This window comes from Anser anser (genome assembly GCF_964211835.1).
Source record: "Anser anser genome assembly, chromosome: 7".
NCBI classification, from domain to species: domain Eukaryota; kingdom Metazoa; phylum Chordata; class Aves; order Anseriformes; family Anatidae; genus Anser; species Anser anser.
In genome coordinates this window covers 12,765,547-12,787,713 of record NC_139727.1, presented here as the reverse complement: position 1 = coordinate 12,787,713, position 22,167 = coordinate 12,765,547, and the positions used below count along the sequence as shown (strand labels likewise).

The 22,167-nt window shown below is 35.5% G+C and overlaps 1 protein-coding gene across 8 annotated transcripts in view; it reads right to left on the bottom strand.

The window, feature by feature from the left end:
- Nucleotides 1–1,234: 1,234 nt before the first annotated feature.
- Nucleotides 1,235–22,167, bottom strand: part of BICC1 (BicC family RNA binding protein 1) — a 102,087-nt gene continuing 81,154 nt past the window's right edge. For all 8 annotated transcript variants that reach the window (XM_083845224.1, XM_083845227.1, XM_083845231.1 and 5 more), the window contains 13 exons: nucleotides 20,077–20,208; nucleotides 19,020–19,206; nucleotides 17,345–17,503; nucleotides 16,757–16,953; nucleotides 16,313–16,454; nucleotides 15,021–15,177; nucleotides 13,508–13,670; nucleotides 11,839–11,878; nucleotides 11,073–11,227; nucleotides 8,845–8,998; nucleotides 6,967–7,127; nucleotides 5,431–5,530; nucleotides 1,235–4,193 (listed from right to left, as the gene is read on the bottom strand). In XM_083845224.1, coding sequence (XP_083701350.1) covers nucleotides 4,063–4,193; nucleotides 5,431–5,530; nucleotides 6,967–7,127; nucleotides 8,845–8,998; nucleotides 11,073–11,227; nucleotides 11,839–11,878; nucleotides 13,508–13,670; nucleotides 15,021–15,177; nucleotides 16,313–16,454; nucleotides 16,757–16,953; nucleotides 17,345–17,503; nucleotides 19,020–19,206; nucleotides 20,077–20,208 — 1,878 coding nt within the window. In that variant the 3' untranslated portion in view covers nucleotides 1,235–4,062. The remainder of the gene's footprint in view (nucleotides 4,194–5,430; nucleotides 5,531–6,966; nucleotides 7,128–8,844; nucleotides 8,999–11,072; nucleotides 11,228–11,838; nucleotides 11,879–13,507; nucleotides 13,671–15,020; nucleotides 15,178–16,312; nucleotides 16,455–16,756; nucleotides 16,954–17,344; nucleotides 17,504–19,019; nucleotides 19,207–20,076; nucleotides 20,209–22,167) is intronic.

Sequence of the window (22,167 nt, the reverse complement as noted above, 5' to 3'; positions counted from 1 at the left end):
TAAAGATAACAGTCCTCTCCACCAAGCAATTGATTGGAGTTGAGTCAAACAGTGAGGATGGATGTCCCATTGTTAACTTTTACACAGCTTAGAATATCTTTCTATTTTCTCTTGTGTATAGCCAACATTTCTTAGTACATTCTCCTCCTCTTCAGACTGAGGATCACTAGCTTTGCTCTTCTGACTGGTTGAATAGCAAAGTGATGAGTATCTGGACAGCAAAGCCTCTTCAGTCAAGGAGCCATCCTGTTCATGCCTTGCCACACCAGCTGCCAGGAACACTGCTTGCACTGCATGAAGAATGGCCATTCAGCTCTGATGGTCCGTCCCTGCTCCTCCTCTTTCCCACACCATCTTTACCATTCTGCTAACTGTAACCACACAGTAGTTCCATCAGAAGAAATTACCAAATAAACAGTCTGCAAATGAAACCATCTTGTTTCCGATCCCTGTAGTTAATTATCGCTCAGGCATCAGAAGCACTTTGCAATTTGCAGGTCCACCTGCCTCTGCAATTCCCACTTAATTTATGCCAATGCCTTGTGAATTGGTGCTGAGTAGCACAGCCTTTGGTTGCCTTCAAGAGAAGAGTTGATCTGTCCCTGTTCCTGCATCATTTTCCTGAATATGTACTGGGAATTGCAGAAAGCATTTTTAAGAGGTCAGTGATCCAGGAATACTGTAATTTGAGTAAGTGGAAAGCTGTGTGTACAAAATAGTTAACAAAAGAAAACACAGACATCATGAAGTGCTTGGACATACTGTGTGAGGTAAGTAACATTAAATGCATCTCACTACATTTCAAACAAACAGACAAGATTGATGCAACATTGCCTGCATATTACCTCAGTGGGAAAGCTATTCCTCTTGCTAGATTTCGACCGGTTCCACGGCCAGCATCCCAAATAAAGAATTCCTATTGCTTTTCAAGAATTGAGTTCTCTTTTACGCTGAAAGTGATAGTGTAATGACCATCACAAAAGAACACAAACAATCAAACCGAACACAGTCCTTAAAATGGGAAGGCCAAAAGAAAGAATAAAACTTGCATAAGCCGAGCCATTAAGACCTGCTCTGAATTGAACCTGAGATAACTTAATCCCTTTTGCATTATTATTTTAATGAGGTATAGCAAAAAGTGTTCTCATTTAAAGCCAAACATATTGCATGTGATACAAAAAGAACAGTAGAACAGAGTACTAGCATGTGAAAGAAACATGTTGCAATTATGTGAAATACTGCTTTTGATATTTTATTAACAAGCAAGCATCCCTGGAATTGGGTCTAAATAAAAATACTTCATTAACCAATCAGAATACAAGGGAGTTATATAAATTTATTTTACGGAGCATTGATTAGTTTTGAAAATTCCCATTTTTAATGTTTTAATTTCATCTTTTATTTAAAAAATCACTAAAAGGACACAACCCACAAAAATACAATCTGTATCTGCTCTATATTTACAGATAACTGGTCACTATTAAGGCACAGATTTAAAACTAACATTTTTATGTAGCAACTCAAATATTTGTGCATAATACAATACTAACAATACGGTATGCTGTACTGTCATATTCCCTTTGTGGAATCAAAATAAGTGAGAAATTTTTTTTCCAGTGTGTTCTTTTTTTTGTGTGAAGCCCTATTGAAAATAATGTTGTTAATGGGAAATTCTTCACTTCGGTGTAGATGATAATAAGCACTGCTCAGCAAAAGACCACATCAACTTAATACTGTAATAAGTTCAGTTTCCAAATATAGTACTGTCTAGATACATAGTATGCACTTATGAAAGACTAAAAAGTTAAGAGTGTAAAGAGTTTTTTGATACTTTTAAGTTCAGGCAAAACAAGCAAGAAGGGGTTGCAGAAAGTTCTGCACAAAGTGTTATAGAGTATTTCAATAAAAGGTCTTATAAAATCAACATGACTGAAAACAACTTGATTTTCAAACAATGGTCTTGAAAATGCAAACATTTAAATGAAAGCTCATTTGTAAGCACATAAGTCAGTCCATGTCAATGGAGCTATCTATGTGCTTAGAAGCAAGCATAAGTGTAAATAGTTTTAGAATTAGAAATCGTGGCTTCCACAAGGGTTCGCATGAAGTTGCTCTTTCCTGTGTAACAAACACACACACAAATACCTCACAAATAAGTGGATATTTACCTATGGCATTTGAGCACAGCAACTTTGATGTGAACAACTGTGTGCATGCAAGATGCAGTTCTATCCATTCTAATCTGAAGTACAATTTTAAACCCGGAGGAAGCTAACTGCTACTTGATCTACAGTGGAAGTCACCCAGCTATACACCATTAAGTAGATATGGCTGAAATGAGTACTGAGCAGTTTTTTTTTTTTTTTTGCTAGCCGCAATAGGCTTTATATCATTGCTTGATCATCTATGCCCTCAAGTAATAACTTCTTTAAATTCCCTTTGTGTGTGCAAATCTCTCTAGACATCATTTTGGTTTTCTCACCTTAAAAGAATTATCCATGGAAAGTGTCAAAACTATTTCACACCCATTTTTGCATAAAAACCAACTACTGTAAATGTTACTCTAATGCCTTCTGTTAAGAGCACTTGACAGTGGTTTATGTCCATCTCAAAAGGCTTGTACACTGAACATAAATAATACATTACAGTAGAGGTAATTCACAACATTTCTAATGGGAAAGCTTTTCAACAAATTAATGCTTGGAAATTTTATATTGCATTGCAGAAAGAGGCACTTTATGAATTCCTTCATTATATGAGAACCCTTCATAAACCCATAACAAGACATTTGTAAAGACAGAGGAATAATATTGCCAAATTATTCGGACTTTCACAGTATAAGAATGCAATAGTTAGCTCTAGCCACTTATAATATCGACTCTGCTGAACATAACTTGTTTCAGAAATAGTTCATCTCCAGAGTTTTAAACACTTCTGCAGCTGACCATTACAAATCTAAATTGAACAAAACAGATGCTATTACACCTATTTCATGTTGGTCACTTATTCGCTGCATGCATAGTCATGTAAGTAATATGCGTCATTTATTAAATGGCAACAGTGCCGTCTTGTCAAATTAGATTAGTTGTATTTAATCAAACTGACAGCCCAGAGCTCTAGTTTGATGAATGCCTTTCATTCTCTACCATAAATCTGCAGTAGATCAGTTTAATGTTACATATCATAGGTGTATAGGATCTAAAAATAAAAGTCTGATATAAATAAGTGTCCTTTAGTGGCAGGATACTAAAAATAGCCCTTTGCTTTGAGACAACCATTAAAAACAGTTTTAGCATAACAGGCAGCAGTTAAATATGATGACTGCAAAGGGTTAATATTGCAAGGTCCATTTTGGTCTTTCATTGCATCTGTTACAGTTAGCAAATTTCACTGCAAGCAGTACTAGACTGCTTCATGAGAGCATAATAGGACTGGTCCACTACCATGTGGCTGGATTTCGGAACAATCTCTTCAGGTAGCTACTGGGGAGACAGAGAGAAGGGAAATCTGCATAAGAACCAGTTCCTAGTACCATTAGAGTGAGAAGTGACTTAATGCAGGAACATCTGAAAAAAATTTGATTAGTGCCAATATAAAAATCAATATGGAAATGAAAGAAAAATTTCCACAGGACAAGAAATCAGAACATGTAAAGTGCAGAAAGACCTCAATAATTATTTTAAGCAGTACCAGAAAAATCCATCTTGATAAAACCAAAATCTATGCTCTCTGGCATCCCAGCTCTTCATTCTTCCTTCATTCAACAAAGTAAAAATTCAGTGCATACATTATAGTTATAGGTAATAAAATACTAAACAAAGAACCCTATATTATTATTATTGCAAAATCTGTCCAATCTACATGAGTAAAACATAACCCACATTTGGTGTTTTGAAAGACAGACAATGTGTTTTCTCTTTTTTGGCACAGTATTGTGCAGACAAAATGCTTTGGTCCTTGATACCCAAACTTCCAAAGTGCAGAGGGTGGTGTGCAGTGAAGGCTGTCCACAGGATTGCCATGTCCATCTTTACAGTTGACTTTTTGAGCCACAACTTACTGCTACCAGCGACCACTGACACTAGCAATGTCCGAATGATACTGACGTGGCAGTCTTCCACTCGCTCCACCTTCGAGGAATGAGGCACGTATGTTTGCTGGGTCAAACAGCTTTCTTCGGTTTTTATTCAGTTCTACAAAGTAAACAAAAAACCTCTCAGATACAAGTGTTATTTTATTTATTTATTTATTTTTTAAATCAAAACAACCCAAAGATTCTATTTCAATAAGAATGTTTTAGATACAGAACAGCATCAACTGAAAATGTCAGTGAGGTACTCATTCAGTTTAATCAGGATAGTATGAGTGCCAGGGTAAGACTTCATAGAAGCTGATTGGGAAGCAAGCATCTATTTGTTGCAATTCTTAATTTGCACCGATACAGTGTGGAGTTGATACTCTTTTTGCAATGATGATTTAGATCAAATTGCCATAGCCGAAATAATTTTAAAAGGTTCTGCTACCAAACTCAAAGGCTGCAGTCTTCTGAAGGGACATGCACATAGAATGTATAGTTGCAACACAACCATGTTATATAAAATGAGATCACAAAAAAACTTATCAGCATCTCAATTATTTCCCAATGCACGATTCTTTAACAATAACATTGAAATAATATTTTACTATGGATTTTATTAAAAAAACAGGTGCTCACCTCTCATTCAAATACACACCCTAAGTTTGTATTAGCAAATGCTCATCCAAAATGTTTTTTCTTTCCCCACTTGTCTGTTCTTGTGAGCAAACCAGATGTGACAGACACAAATCACAGAGATCGTAGATTTTCATAACTGCTACTAAACCAAGTACATTGTATTTTTACCCTCTTTAGGCCATCACTTTATACGCATTCACTAAGAGCAACAGTAGAAGAGATGCAATTGGAAGGAAAAATGATCTAATGTTGCACTATCTACCTGAAGAAAACTTTCTCCAATACAAATTCATTGCCAAGACAGTGAAGACAGAATATTCGTATGTAATATGAAATTGCATGCTATTTATTACAATTAGAAAACACATCTAGGCATAGTACAGCACACTAGCAGAAACAGCATTTGGCCTTCATCTTTCTGCACACAGGGTACGAGACAACCTTTTAAAGTGAATTGGAAAAAAAAAAAATCAAGTAATGTGTTTTATTCAAACCCATGCATTCTGTAGGGACTCACAGTTCCGGGGGATAAAACAGTTCACTATCTGCTATGAAACAGACTTTCTACCAAGCTCCAACTTTCCAAGCAGACCATGCAACTGAAAATTTATTTGGGAATATGAAAGCTTTATAAAACCTGGTTTTAAGTGCCTTCTGATGAGGGGTAGGTCAGTAAAAATCAACAAATGAAAACCCGTGTGAAGTAGTTTCTTTACCTGAGATTGCAAGCAGCATTTTTCTTCTGGCACCGAAAGTGGTAATTCCTAGCTCTTTCAAATCTTGATCAGTAAGAGTAAGGAATGTCTGCAGATCAATCTAGAGTGATAAAGAATAGGAAAATTAAACAAAACAAGTTTATCCCCAAAACCATTAAGCTGTTAAATGTGGATCAGGATAGCCTCATTTTTTTTTCCTACTGCATTTTACATTTCTGCCAACTAGTTCTCTGCATGTAAACAGCAATCACTGCGTTCCAATGACTTCTTCACAGTTTCTCAGTTTGCTACCCTATTTCTCTGACAGAAACTTAAAGTAAGCAGTTTTTGAAAAGCACAGAAGTCTACTAATCACATTTGATTTTGAGTATTTATCAGAATTGCTATAATGAATTGGAAAAAAACAGGTAGATATGGTAGGTGATTCAGATTTCGGAAAGTTAACAGAGGAACATTGCTCAACTACTGGTGATGTATTTGAATTAATTAAAGCACTGAGCATTTCACAACGTTCCAAAGTGTGTGCTACTAATACAATTCATGAAAATGCGGTAGAAAATTTACTTTTCATTCTGGCCTAACTGTTAGGCTCATCACACTTAATCAATGACTCTTGAGGTTAAAATAAAATAAAACATCATCAAACAAAAGCCATCTTTAATGTTAGAAACCAACACAGCCATCTCTAGTTACATATCGAGAGTGGCCTCAAAATAATATCAAAGTTTTAATGACTACATAATATGGGCATTATGGAGCACGCAGGGGAGCACAAAAGAGATGAACCTGAGGGACTGTACACAGAATTAATTGAGGCACAGCTGGACTTATTTCCCCAGATTGAGTATTGATCCTGCCACAGTTTGGTTGCACAGAAACAGAATTCCACCCCAGCGGTAAGCAGTAAGATTAGAGAGATGAGAAGCATTGGCAGGAAATGCACCAAATTCAGCTGCCCTGAGCTGGGATGGCAGCAACACACTCCAACGGACCCAGGACAACTCCATGAGTGTGTGTACATGAGTGACTTGGTGTGCTGGAGGAGGTACAAGCTTGCCTTGTGTCTAGTCTTGAATATACCCCTGGTGCATGCAAAGCAGTTTTCCTCTCCCAGAAGCGTATCTCAAGCTGAACATTGGTACACCAAACAGAGCAACTCAAGTACAACATGAATGGAAGGTCCTCTTGGAGTTTATTCTTTATGAACACGTGCACAGTCCTCTTAACAAGAAGGCAGTCTGTGCAGATACCCACTTTGCATGGTCTGTTAGGACAACACACCCAGGTGTGGATCTGAGGATCTGAGACCACCAACTGGTGCAGATCTTACTGCTGATAAAAATCAAAGTTGCAGGATGAAACAGTACCCATGCCCAAGCTCACTATCTGGAAATTCAGAGACATGATAAAGCTTCAATAGAGCTGCTCATGAAAATCCTGTCACCAAGACACTTCTCATCAGCTTTGGTCAAGAGATGGAACAACCACTGTTGTAAAAACACACTACAAACACAAAGATGTCTTTTGAATACTGACCTCTTGCTGTTGAAATACGTCTGTGTATTTGCCCAAACCAAGTTTGCTGAACAGCTCAGGCAGGTCAGATCCCTTAAAGAGGCTGTTCAGGTTGCAGCCATTGCTTCCTGTCAGCGAGGAAATGCAGTCCATGTAATTACTGCTACTGAGATAGTGTTCAGCTGAAAGGGAAGAAGTGCACTTTTCAGTCATGTCACAGATGTGCAATTTTCAGTCACTTCAACAATGCATTCAATTAGATCATTAAATTACCAAAATATTTAAATTATTTAACATCAAAAATGAAAGCAAAAAAAATAATCAAAAAACACTTTTCAGTGGTCTTTGAAAATGAACAGAATTACAGGTTTTTTTTTCCTTAAGTTCTGGTATTTGTTTTCTACACAAAGTCACATTATGTCAACAGTTATGTGGATGCACTTCAGAACCTCATACAGGGGAAAAACCTGAAATGCGCCACTGCTTTTTCCTCTCCTTAAGCCCTCTCCTGTTTTCTCCAGTAGGTGTTTTGGAAAATACCATTGCAAACAATCACAACCTGCTCTTTTTGGTCTGGATGGGGAGAATACCATGCTGGAGCAATTCCTGGTAGAGGACCAGCGAGTAGCTGCATGATTTGTTGTACGGTAGAGATTTAAAAAGAATGAAATAGTTTTATAGAAGATTAAAACTGGAAATATGCTCCTTATAAAATTTTAAATTACATTGCCAAAAAGTGTATTTAAAAAAGCATTTCCAGGGTGAAGTTTTTAAACAAGAAAACCGATGTGGCTGCACAATCCTTTATCTTCTGTATGTCATAGTACACAACCAGAGAGCATTTTTTTTTTTTGTGCAGCATAAGAAAAATAAGATAGCTGCCTGGAACTACATCCGGAATTTGTGTAAATGGGGCCACTGTAAGCACTCCCTCCCTTGTTTACAGACACCAGAAAGTATATAGCAAAAGGGTACCTTCCTACGCAAGTAAAAATATGATTGTCCCAGAGCCTTCTGCAATAGCCTCCACTAAAGACTGCCAATAGGAAGTTATAAAAACACCACTGTACACAAGTGCTGTGCTAGCTTTGTCTTTTGGGCACAAACTAGTTAGAACGTCTCCAAACTATTAATTTGATACCAAGATCCATTTTGGAGGAGAATTTTAGAACAGACTATTCAGTGTTCAGTATTAGAACCATGAGAAGTTTGGCAAATGATGCAATTACTAGGCTGGCATTTTAGGCTGTAAAAGGCAGTGCCTTCATTTCCTCTGTATAAGAGTAAAACAATACAACACATGCCCAAACAGAAACTAATGGCCCTACAATCAGGGCAGATTATGCAAGACTATGTATTGGAAAAAGTGAAATATTACAAGATACTACTGATGCAGTTAGGAACCACTAGCATAAAAACAAAGCAGAAATTCAATACCACTATATGACCGTATGAGCAAAAACTTACATAGTAGTACTCCTAAACTTGTATGTTAAGGTAAGCATATTAATTTGTCCAGCCAACTCATAACTGTTTCTTTCATCTCCTGTCCACAAATTCCATTCTTCACTCACTAGCAGATAGCCCAGTAAAGATTTGGCTATTACTGCATCAATAACAGCAGAATAATGATAGTCTAGAAATAAGCTTTTAAGTCTGTACACCTTGGAAAAAAAAAAAAAAAAACCTTCCAAGACAGGAAAGAGCTTTCAGAAAGAATGTTTTGCATAAAGAAAGTCCTTAAAGATTTTCCAGACCAATACTTGTATATCGCATTATACTACCTTGCATAAGCTTTGAATATATATTCATTGATATCAATTATATAATCACAATATTCATTGATATAAATTTAATTTAATAATAATAATAATAATCAGATCTTAGGAAATTATTAACCTGATTTATTTTGTTTCCGCTTGGGGCTGCCAATTGAGGAGACAAATTCATGAGCTGTGGGTCCAAGCCCATTATGATCTCTCCAGTTATCAGATTCGCTGCCATTTCCCAGGTGCTCCCGACTGTTGGACCGTGAGAGAGACATTGATGAACCCTGTAAGACATTGATGAACCCTGTAAGCCACAGAAAGAACATTTGGGCAGAAAACAGAAGTTTCATTGTGATTCAAATGTTTTCTTTGAAGCAGTCCCGTTTAAAAACACAGCTTTAATGCTTGCAAACATCCTTTTGGCAGTTGATCAATTGTCAAATTTCAAGCCAGACACCAAAACAGCAGGTGTGCTTAAAACATATGTAGTTTAAGGATTTTAAACAGTTTAGAGACTACACTTCAGAATAAATTGCTTGGTATTTCCGACTTTGTTTCCAAGAAGTTCTATTATATCAGATTCCCATACAAATTCAAGACATTAAGCACTCTGTCTATGCATCCCTTCATGGGGAAGAGAACTACAGAACATTTGTTTAGAGAGAAGTGAATCAAGTATACAGTACTTTACAATGATATTGTATACAATACAATGACAACAATCCTGCAACCATTTGTGAATTTTTTGCTATCTTTTAAAAAGATTTTCACATTCCTGTAGAATATTAATTATCAACTCTAATTACCACTGAGTCAGAGTGTTTCCAGTAAAGGCAACATTCCCTGAAGAGCTGCAGTTAATTAGGGAATTGGGTGGGGATATACCGAAAAAAGATTAATATTGATACCGCACACATACACTAGCTAAAAAAAGATAGAATTAAACAATTTAGTTCTATATATTTGCATCAAATTCTAATTGAAAAAGCATGATTTAGGAGTTAAAAATCTTTTCTACTGCTCAGGAAAATTGACACCACTGGAGAAAAGCAAAAGATCCTTGTCTTCGGCAAAATCAGGAAGGTGTGAACTATGATTAGTATGACCCAACAAATGAAGAAAGGAACGGATTTACTCCAAGCCTTAGAAATGAACAAGAAAAGACAGAGTTTCTACATTGTGTTTGAGCACGGTGATGGCTAAAAGTTGTAAAGCAAAAAAGATGTCGGCCAATGTTTCTGAACGCCCAGTAAAATATTACAGTGGAGATTAAATGTTCAGTGATCTTATTCTACAAATTAACTTTCTAGACCATAGACTATAATACCAATACTGCGTCTGTTCAAAGACTAGTCCCTCCGTACATCCCACACATTTCACATGAAAAATGTACATGCAGGGAAGAAGGGTGGCAGTATGATCTCTGATACTAATGACATTGCAGACTACTAAACAGAAGCATGATAACAAGGAATCCACAATTTTTATTTTCCCCAGATGTTTCCACAATTGCTCATACCAAACAAGGGAAACAGGAGTCCTAACACACTACATCTCAGGGGAAGGAGCTAAGCCTGTGGTTTGTACGTCGGCAAACTCCAAGTGACTAAAACACGAAACGGTCTTACAATTATATGTCTGCTTAGAGACCCTTAGCAGTGCATCACAGCTTGGGGAAAACCCCCAGCCCAGCTGAATCAGTAAAGTCAGTTAAATAAAATGACAGATTTTAGTTGTCATTTTTTCTCTCCAAGTCGTTACTGCAAACTCAGTATAAGTACTCAAATCTATTATGTATAATTGAATGTCACGTGAAGTTCATATATCAAGTGGGGAACACTAAAGTACTTCAAAAAAACACGGTTGAATATTTCTTTTTAATTAAGTAGACCAATAAAGCAAACTTCTACAGCTTTGTGAACAGAATGTAACATAAGCTGCTACTATTTCTTTTTCTAACATTGTTTCACCATGCAGTAATTATATAGCTTACATGTTACATAATCACATTATTTTTAAGTAGGTTACACAATTTCTACCACTAGTCTGTCTACAATTATTGAGTCATTTGGTCCCATAAGTTGTTTTCAGCTGCTTTAAACAAATATCTTCACAGGAGCAGAATTCTATAGATCTAGAGCATGATTTATACAGCTGATATAACTGTATGTTGGGCTGAACGTATTCCATATGTGTTGTTAATTATCTAAGAAACATTTTTCAGAGTAAAAATACTTAGTACCTTAAAAAGAAAGCTAAAAAAATCTTACCTGAGACCAAGCTTCAGACAATTCTCAAAAGAAAAAATTGCATCATTCAATAGAAATAAATTTCCATTACACTATGTTTTTTATATACCTCATATGTAGTTGTCATAGATGGCTTGTACGATACATGATTAGCTCTTCTCAGTTCTTTGATAGTTTCTGCAGGCATAGATTTAGAGAATCCCAACCCACTCCATGTATTTGTTGGAGTTCTCACTTCTGTTACAACTGGCTTCTTTAACATAGCTGAAAAAATGCAAAGATAAATTGGTAAATCTCAACCTTATTAAAGACACAGAGATAATAATCTTGAAATCATGTATGCTCACGGGCTTCAACACACCAAACAAATCCTTAACACTTCCAGTTGCTACACAGATTGAATCCTATACTTCACGAGGACAATTTACTCTGTCAGAAGTTAGGTAAACCCCTTAGGGCTCCACTGAAGCTAAAGGAATCCCATCTGTTTCAAAACAAAGTGCTTCTGTTTTTCTTTTGGCAGGAGCGTATTTGGTTTGTTTTTTAAATAGGGTCAAAGACATGGTTATGTCCCTTATCAATTTTATAACTTAATCTACTCCTGAAACGTGGAGCAACCTTGCCAATATGACAAACATACTAAAATTTAAATTGGTTTAGATGAAGTATTACAGCTGTGAGTCTTTCTGTAACTTGTTTACACTGAGTACTTTATACTATGTTGGTATTAAAAAAATTTGGAACATAAAAAATAATATACGTGTTTCACTATCAGCTTGAAATTTGATTAAATCAAATTATAGAACTGAGCCTTCAGAAAATTCTTTCAGTAATGTACCAACAAACTTTTCAGAAGTCACTGTTAATCCACATACCTTTGGTCGCTAGTAGCTTCTTCTGTTCATAGTCAAATGCCTTAAAAGCAAATACACAGGAGATAGTTTAATTACCATTCCAACTAAATGTCATTCTACTATTTAGCTCTTTTTCAAAAAGTTTTTCAGAAGTTGCCAAGGAATATGTAACAAAGTTTCTCGTAAATGTAAAGCACTCATTCAAGCATAGATTTAGATTTATTCAAACATAGATAAAGACTTTAAATAATTATCTGATTTCCATTTGCATGAGGCTACAGCACCATTTAGAAACTTAGGGCACAACAATTGTTTTGTAAGATTTTTTTTTAAGCCTAGTTTCTCTTCCATAATCATCTATTCTTACCAGTTAAAACATTCCCCAACAGTATGAAGCAATATATATCTTAGACAGCAAATCTAGGTACCACTGTTATCTTGAATAACCTTCTTTCAAGTTTCGTTCCTCTCCATGCACTCATTTTCTAAAAGGAAAACAGGTGAGCTTTGGCAGAATTTAAAAACTTGTGTTTTCACTACCAAAGGCAACGGAAAATTTGAACTTCGGATGTCACCAATTAAACCCATTCTGCTTCTCTGAATTACAGATTAGCAAGTCTAAATACGCAAAAGTACAAAAATGCATTATTTAGCCTGAAGCATTAAACTCATTATTTAAAACAACTAAACCTCTGATAAGAAAAAGGGCTGCAAAACACCAAACTTAGTCTTGCCCCATTACTCAATGCAGTCTAGTTATGCTCACACTGATAGATCTATACTGAAAAAGAACTGTTACTACTGTTTTACAAACAAAGCATATCATATTTGTATGACAGAACTAGTGTAGCTGCTTCAGTAAGTGCTCCTGTAGATAAACCTGAAGCTAGTGAGAAGTGTTTTGACACTGCTTATGAAAACTTGTAAAGTGTTTTTCATAAGTTATCACTCATCTTAAAGTAATGATATAAGATTTTACACACATATTTAAGATGCTTGAGTAGACTAATTAGCCATATAGTTTTTTGAGTAGACTAATTAGCCATATAGTTTTTTGTGCTGAATTTTTATTTATTTAAGCTCAGCAGAAGCATAATAGTTCCCTCCCCCCTTCAGACGTTAAGTTGAAGACCAAACTAATTTTTTTTTCTTGCTTTCTTTGGAGTACAAAGACTTGGAGAGATTAATATTTCTCCTCCATTAAGTTTCTATGAGAAGGTAATGATGGTATTTACTTATTTGAAAAGGTCTTGCTGTATTACGCCAAAAATAGCTAGTAATCATATAGCAGTTTCAACACAAAAATAAGATTTTCTTCCTTCTGTAATGTATGGTACCCTGGGATGTCATCTGAGAACTAAGGGAAAGGTAAAGTTAACAACAGAAGCTATCGCTATTACACATTGAAAGAAGCCTCCTGTATATCACCATACCTTCCTGCAACCGGAGATTCCATTTTGTCTAAACTCACAAGACCAGCCACCTCAACATCATTTCTGCATATGAAAACAAACCAGCCAACCTAAATACAACCCACATCTTGAAAGAATGAACAATTTTGCTGGGAAACGCATTCCTGAAACATTAATGACAAGTCAGTCTGCTAGCCAGTTTCCTTTGCACTGTGTAATACATACACTTCGCAATTACCAAGTTTTGCAGTAGATTTGGGTTTACTTAGGAAACATACCTGCATATTTACATAAGATGGCTGTGCTAGACGTGCTCTTTCGGAGTTCTGCTGGGCAGCTGCTGCTCGCTCTGCTGCCCGCTCACTTCCAGGAGCCTTTTTGTCAGCCATAGGACTTTCAGAAGCACTTAACTCTGCATCTGAGAGCAACCTCTCTGTAGTACTATGGAACAAAGTAAGTATTAACTCCAATCTTTCTCTTCACAAGCAGTGAATATTCAATGCAATTGTCATAACTGAGCTTTACTTCGAGAAGTTTGGCAGCAAAACTCAACAAAAGCCAGTAGTATACAAATATCAACATTTTTCCCCAATATTCCCTAAGTCTCAGTTTTCCTTCACTATGTACCATTTTTCTCCAACGGTGAAACAAGACATATTGCTGCTGCCTATATTACCAAGTATGAGATCATCAATTAAGATTGAAGCTTTCTGGTGTCAGGAATCATTACATGCAATCCCTACATAGTGTGGCTTTACGCTGTTCAGCTTTGCTCAGGCCAGCAGCTCAACACTTCTAACAAACTAACAGTAGTAGGAAGAGAGATACATCTAAGTGGGAACTAAGAAAGATAACATGGGTGCAATGCTTCAACAATCATGACCCTGCATACCAATGTACCTCATATTGGAATTCTTTCTTCCGAAAAAAAGCCCTATCTTATGCCTGTTCTCAAGCAAGTGTAAACTCTTACTTCAAAGCAGATAGAAGTAATCATGTTTTAAAAGATTACTCGCAGAAGAATAAAAAACTAAAGAAACGTTGAGACTAAATCCACAACAAAAAGAACAAGACATACAAACAACTGAGCCTGATAGTTTAGAAATCCCAGGATTTCTGCTAATGAGAGCAGAATTAATGAAATAGATATTACAGCTTTAACAGTGTAAATAAATGAGGTAAAAGAAAATATGCATCTCAAGAGTCATGATAAGCAGTTCCCAAAACTACTTAATACTACTTAAAGTAGATTGCACAAAACATCACATTAAGAACAAAACCTGTATTGCCAAGATGTATTATGACTCAAAAGGGCCTTTCCCACTGCTGGGTCATTTAAAAAAAATACAAAAACAAAAACAAAATCATTGGGAACATGCTGTTATGTCCTGAAAGTCATTTTTCTACGAAGAAAACAGCCTCAAGTACACACAAAAGCAAAAAGGCTGGAACTTAAGAATTGTTCTCAATGTAATCAATAAGAAGGGGATGTGCAAAAACATATCCTTTAGAAATAGCTAATGAAAGTTCCTCTGAAAAAAATGCCCACCCTTTTGTGGGGAAGAAAAGGTGGGTTTTTTTTTCATCCCTTCAGACATGGACACAAACTAAAGAGAAAAATTCTTAATATGTACAAAAAGTATTCAAAGTTCACAAACAAAAGACAAAGTGGAGGACATAGTAAACAAGCCAAGCTCAATTTAAGACAGCTCTTTGAACATCTAATGACTGAAACATCTATCTTCAAACACAAGATAGTTCCATTAATCTATATTTGCACTTTCAGCTTACTGTAAGTGAGAGTTTTTGGTGCCTTGCAGTAATTCAACTGTTTGCCTCTTCGTACACGCCTGTTTGGAAGAGCTCATCATCTGCTTCAGGTCACTGGTATTTGCTGAATGTGATGGACTCCTTGGCATGCCCACTTCTACAAAAGCATCATTGCAACCTATAAGGCCAATAAGAGAACACTTAAACAAAACTCCTCTTATATTCTAGTGTGCTTATTAAAGTGATAACTATTAAAAAAATTGCTCTTCTTATTAACCTAGTCTTCAGAATTAACAACTTGGCCTGAGGTAAATCAAAAACGTAATTTCAGATACACAGAAAAAAAGCATCAATATTAATGTAGTGTGTCTACTGTATCTTGTTAGTATTTTCCTTTATTTATTCAAGTAAAAGGCAAGTAATAGTAGTTAATATCAAATTTAGATAATCAGAATGACTATTTCAAACAAATTTGATTTGGTATCCAGTTTTAATAAACCTTGTCAGGTGCTCATATAATCTTTGCTGGAATAAAAGGTCCCTACTTAATATATAAATACTTCTGGAATGTATTTTTGCAAATATTAATTGCCTTAATTGGGCAATGTACCATTTATTCAAATCTATTTCAGATGGCTACAAGTATTAAGAAAAGAACATCTCCACGTTGATCGGTATTTGAAAGGGAAGCAGGGCCTTTACACAAACCTGCACAGAAGTTTGAAATGAAACTTGCTTTCCTTCCTTCCATAAATGAAGGAACAGATCATTATGCTGCGTTTGAACAGCTAAAGGAACAAACTGAGGTTTTATTATAAATAGCAAATTAATTCTGTCTGCTGATGTCATCTAAGTTTGATCTACACATAATTTTGTGCAAGAATAACTCTCTCAAAAGTCATTATTTCTTTCCATTCATTGAAGAGCAAAAATAAAACATTGCTAAAAAATTCTCTACTGGTTTAAGCTATGAAGTGAAGCTGCTATAAAAAAAATACTAAAATTGTTATAGATTGTTTCCCTACATAAATAATATAAAAATAATATGGGGAGTAAATAAAACGATAAAAGCATATTTATGTTAACTTAAGGTGTTTCTATCATCAGCAAGGCTCTGTTAGCACAATTTACTTTCCTTGACAATAGATCTGTGAGATCCAAAAGGTATTTTCCTTCAGCATCGTTGTACAACCAATGCACAGGCATCATGTGTTCATTTAATTAACTATGTTAATTGTGCATTTCTGTTTCATGAACTATATGTAGGTTGCACAAACACCACCAGACAAAAGAACAGAATGTCAAAGTCTTACCTTCTGCACTATTTGACTTGGCAGCTACTTGTTCTGAGGCACCGTGAGTACTTGTTTGTCTTGCCGAATCACTGTGGTTTGTGCTCAACACATTTTCTCCCAGCGATGTGGCAGACAGTGCAGCATACTTGATATTTGAGGTCTGAAATGATTGTCAAAAATGGAAGTGATTTTATGCTTTATGCTTAAGAAAATATTGCAAAGTTTGCTTTTCTGTCTGTGCAAGAAAGCAAGAGATTCATTTCTGTTACAGGAGAAATTTCATTTCCAATTTTTCAACATGGGACATGTTTTCAAAAATATAAAGATGTTATAACAGTACTGTTCTATGTAGACACTTAGTAGCTTTAAGAATCTACCAATGAAGCTATTTTTTTTTTCCTAACTTTCTTAGAACAGGTTCATTACAAACAGATCTGGTTCTCCAGAGATCACGTCACTTACCTTCACGTGACCATTTAAAGAAGGTGACCCTTTTTTACTTTCTGATTGCAGGCCGTTGACATGGACTTCAACAGGAGTCAAGCCTGGTGGTGGAGATGGAGTGTTCTGACTATAACTAGGTACTCCAGACAGCAAAATACTAGTTAAAGTTGCTTGGGCAGTAGATGGTATCATTAGGTGTGGAATAGCAGAGAAACCTGCAACAAATTTTGGTCATGTTCTGAATAATATTCTCATTTTAAAAAATTCTCAATACTTCAAATAAATGTCTATCTTTATATAGATTTGACACATTACTGAAGAAGTTGCCTTTAGAATTGCATGCCAAAACCAAAATGCTCTAACCGTTACTTTGTGAGTTAGCTGTTTCTTACCTAAAACATCAAAACATTGTATGCAACAGCAGGTTATAAATGTATATAAAGTTATAGTTGCAAATTTTGATATTTATTCATCTGTGTGAATATAAACTTAAGAATTAAGGCTTAATTAATTAAATTAAATTAATTAAATGAAAAATTCTGGACTTTCAGTTGTCATTCTTACAAGTTACTGTTGAACAATTCATTTAATTTAACTTCTACCAACCTGTGGCATTCGTGTTAGCAAGAGATGTTGCCCATAATGTGGGGCTAGGTGTGCCTGAACTTGGACTCTGTAGGGGACTCACAGAGCTATTCAGAGCATTCAACAGAGAGTTTGGAGTAGTTGAGGTGTTGACCGACAAGGCTGTTGGACCTAAAAGGCCTGCAAAAAGTTGCACATGTGAATATTCAGCTAAGACTTAGAGAAAAACATTACTGCAAGTTTTTAAGTACTAATTAAAACAAAAACACAACCAAAGTAGCACCCTCATACATTTCACAGACATATTTGAACATTAAACCTGCTGTTTACTTGGTGCAGAAAACAAAGTACAAGGATTCTTAAACTGGGAAACAAGAACTGTAGCATCCTTTATGTCCATCTACTGGACTAACTATTGTAAAATCAAAGCATCTGCACAGGTTGCTTTTAATCTATGCCATTCTTGTGTATCTCCTTCACTGCTTCTGTCAGTTTGTTCCACAGAAGCATCATTTGCAAAACAAGAAAGTAACTGCACTTCACAACCTTACTTTCATTTCAAATAGCCTTTTTCTGAAAACCTCATATGGATGAACCACTACTTCCACACTAGAAACTATTTAATTCCTTCTTGCTTTTTCAATAATGACGGCAAGTCACCCTCCGAAGGCATTACCTCAAACCAGCTCTTCACCTATGAACATTCACAGGTCAGTTCAGCATTGTAATGACAAGAGGTAAAACAAAAGTAAACAAAAATCAAACAATAGCAAGGACCAAACAATACCAAGGCATGACAACAACAGTAACAAGAGCTGCATTAAAAGCCACAGTCAAATGGCACAACCACTTGTACCCATGTGACCCTCACAAAAGCATCTGACATGGAATTGCACAGCACCGCTGAATGGCAGGTTGCAAAGTTGTTACGTGAGAACACTGAATTTCAAGAGCCAGTGTCAAGATTTGACACTGAATTCTTCTGTCAGTTTATTTTTTATTTTTATTTTTAAACATTTCTGGTATCAGGTATTTGCAGAACTTGAAAATGATGTAGTTATTCCAGTCTGGACTATGCATTTCTTCTATAAAATGATGTAAGATCGGAAACTTAGACCTTATTTATCATTATAAAATTTAGCACAGAAATGCCTAAATTAATAGCCTGTGCATCCTCAACTAAACTAGAACTGAAATGTTGTGTTGGGTATGTGCACTTTCATGTTACAGTTTACAAACATAAGTACCCACCCAAATTCAAGGCAACCTCATACGTTGCAATATTGCCAAAGGAAGAAAAATCACTTGAAAAAGATTCCTCTGAAAAATCACAGAAGTAGCGTCCTATATCACCTGCATTTCCCCTCCTTTCCTTTTCAGCTGAGTGGTTTGCAAGCTTCTGGATGATTTTCTACAGAGATGAGTCATGCTGCTGATTATGAAAGCCTTGGAGGAAGTTTTTACAACAACAAGCCCTTGAAAGGCCAGATGCTTTTGGAATAATCTAATGCTTTAACACAAGTCCTTATGCAAAAACACATCTGGGTTTTTGCACAAAAACTAAATATGTATATTTTTAAAGTGCACGTGAATTAAGTTTCAAATGTGTGCACGTGTACATATATGTACACACGTAAATGTGTATATAGGTATATATACACACATGTAAACATATACATAAAAATAAAATACATACCAAGTCCAGTGAGTCCTAGTCCTGCTGAGGACAGGATATCCAAACCAGGACAGGAAAGACCAACAGGGCATGAGACAGTAGAGGGATTTGATGGTATGGTGACTCCACTACTTTCAAGTCCCAGGAGACATTTCCGTGCCTCATACATATTTAAGGCATTTCGTTCAACACTTTTTACAATCACAGACTGTAGGGGGAAGAAAAAACAAATCAAACCAAAGAAAAAAACAAGGAAAACCAGTGACTAGCAAGATCTAGAGAGGTGAGCCAATAATTAAAGGCTTGTATTCTCTTTTATCAGTAGTCTATATATCAAAGCGGACAAAAAGGGTTTATATGAAAGCTATTAAAGTTCTAGCTGTCTGGAAAAAAAAAGTAAGGAACACCTGAAAAACTAAGTTACCAAAAAAAACATTTGTTTTGGTACATTCTCCACACAATGTATTGTGTATTGATTTTTATATATCCCTACACAGAGACACTAAACCACTAACACAATGGAACAGTCAATACTTGGAAATTTGTCTTTTATGGCAGAGAGATAACAATGCAGGTAACTGGGTGGGTTTCCTCTTCATGTTCATCTGAGTATTTTTACAAAGAATATCTATCCCTCTAATAAATTTGCGGTTATTTCTTGTGTTGGTTTTTTTTTTTTCCAACTTCTCATGCAGACGTTTTTCTCACAGTAGATTTTTTTTTCTTTTTGAAATTGATTGCTAACAAACACTGCAGTTATGCAGAGAAGATGTGATTGAAGGCAAATTTCTATAAAAAAAGTGTTTCAAATTTGCCTCCCCATAATTTTTTTGGTTGTTTATCAGTATCTTCCATAAAAAACTAATCTCTGTATTGTCAAATATTTAACGAAAAATTCAAACTGCCATAAAGGAGAACTGTTATAACATTTCAATTGATATTTCAAGTGGAAAATATATATATGCATCTTACACATTTATGATCCATTAAGTCAGGGAGGAGGGGCAGACATGTCAACTCATCAGCTCTGAAAAGCTGGCATGAAAGCCTAAAAATAATATATTAGTTTCTCACCAACCTTGCTTGGTTGCTTTGGCTTCGGCTTAATGCTTATGAAGACATCTAACTGCTCCATTAGTTGTGTTATAAACTGTGGTTCTACTTCAATTTCTTCCTTCATATCAAACATGAGCACAAGAGGAAGGCAACCCTGAAAAGACATTCAAAAATTCATAAAACTTATAACCTACACTGCTTCCACATTAATGTTGGCAATAAATTAAAATACATAGATTGTACACATGTACATCATGGTATTATAAGTTCAGAATAAAAAGCATGGATGAAATTAAGTAAAGCTACCTCATTGCCTGCAACGGTACAACAGTATATTCTTGCCCTAAGATTTTGACCATCACGGTAAGCTCATACATGCCCCCACACTAGCTACCTATGCAAAATTAAAGGTGTCTGGAGGATTCAAATTCAGAAACAACTATTATATATCAAATCAGAATAAAACATTGTCAAGAACAGATAGTAGCACTCAAACAGTCCACAATAAACTAAGTTTGTAATAAAACAAGGTTTCTGCAACTCATTATTGTCTAAAGCTCAACTTTTACCTTTCTTTTCCCCCCATCCTCTGTAGCTACATCAGTATTTTCCAGTGATATAGATGACAACTCTGAAACCTTTCAAACAGTAAAATTGTAAGTAACCTGCCAAAAAAATCAAGAAAAAAATCTCTACCAAAACAAAAACACAACCGAAGAAGGGGAGGGGAAAGGAGAACAGAAAATCCACCCCAGCCCTTCACAGGATATCTTGGGATTATTAGATTGCTCATAAAATAAGAACAGAGGGTAACAGTGAAAGACAAATCCAACTTTGAGAATTTAGATTCACACACAAAGTAAATATCACACATCAGAAAAAACAGTAATGTACATTTTAGAAAGTGGTCATATTTAGTCAGTTTCCTGTTTCTATAATTTTTTTTTTCAGAACAAAAAGCAGCTAATTGGTATATTCTTCAGATCACTAGCTCAGTATTTTATATTTACATAGCCCTTCACAACAGTACCACCTATAGCTACAGAGTACTTTCCAAACCTAAATAATTGAAGTAATTTTAACTTAAGCAAAATTAAGGCAAGATATCTTAATTATTTTGACTTTACGAAGACTGACAAACACAGCTTAACTTCAGTAAATGAACTTAGCTGAAAAAACAGTTATAAATGGAGTTTATTTTAAAACACTGAAATTAATAATCCAATAATAAAGGACTTTAGTTTAACAGAACTGCTGAGAGCAATTCATACATGGATTTTCCTAATGTTTTCATTTCATAAAAGAGTTACAGAAACTATTATCAGAAGGTTTCATCAAATGCCTGCTGAATGAGAATGCAACTAAAAGGTTAGCAAGAAAAAAAGGAAAGTGAGAACTTTGAAATTGGAATGTCATATAAGCGGATAGATTTTTGCACTACGGTTTTGTTCGTGTGTGTTTAGAGCACCTGCATGATGATGTTGAGAGAAACACAAGCATTGCTCTTCAATAGAATGTGAGTGAACAAAAGTGATTTGTCAACGTCCTCCATAATATAGTACAGCCTGCATTATTATATGCGAAACTAACAAAAAGCAAGTCTCGGTATATTTTTAGTGATTATCAAAACAGGAGAAAACCAAAGGGTTTGGGATGAAGGGAAGACAAACCAAGAACACTTCACCAAAACCTCTCTCACTTGTTTAAGTATTTCATTTAAAATCATTACACATTCTTTCTTCCTTCTCCAGTTTGCTCTCATCACTACTGTGAACACTATACTACACTGAATATAACTCTGCAAGCAATATGCTTATGCTCAGAAACTAAGACTTGTAATGCTTGTCAGAGATGATAGATATTCACAATTCATACACCACACAGCCTTCTCAATTAAATTAGTTACTAGTTAATATTAAAGCTTCCGTTTAGACATACTGCTAAGCAACTTCTAAAAAAGTAGTGCTACTACATTACATATGTCATACTCTAAGGAATGCTATCTATGCACAGTATTACATTTCCTGTTGATATTGTCAGCTCTGCCTCTAACATTAGCCTCATGAGAATTACAGAATCACATGAAAATGTGAATTTAGTAGTTCAGAAAATG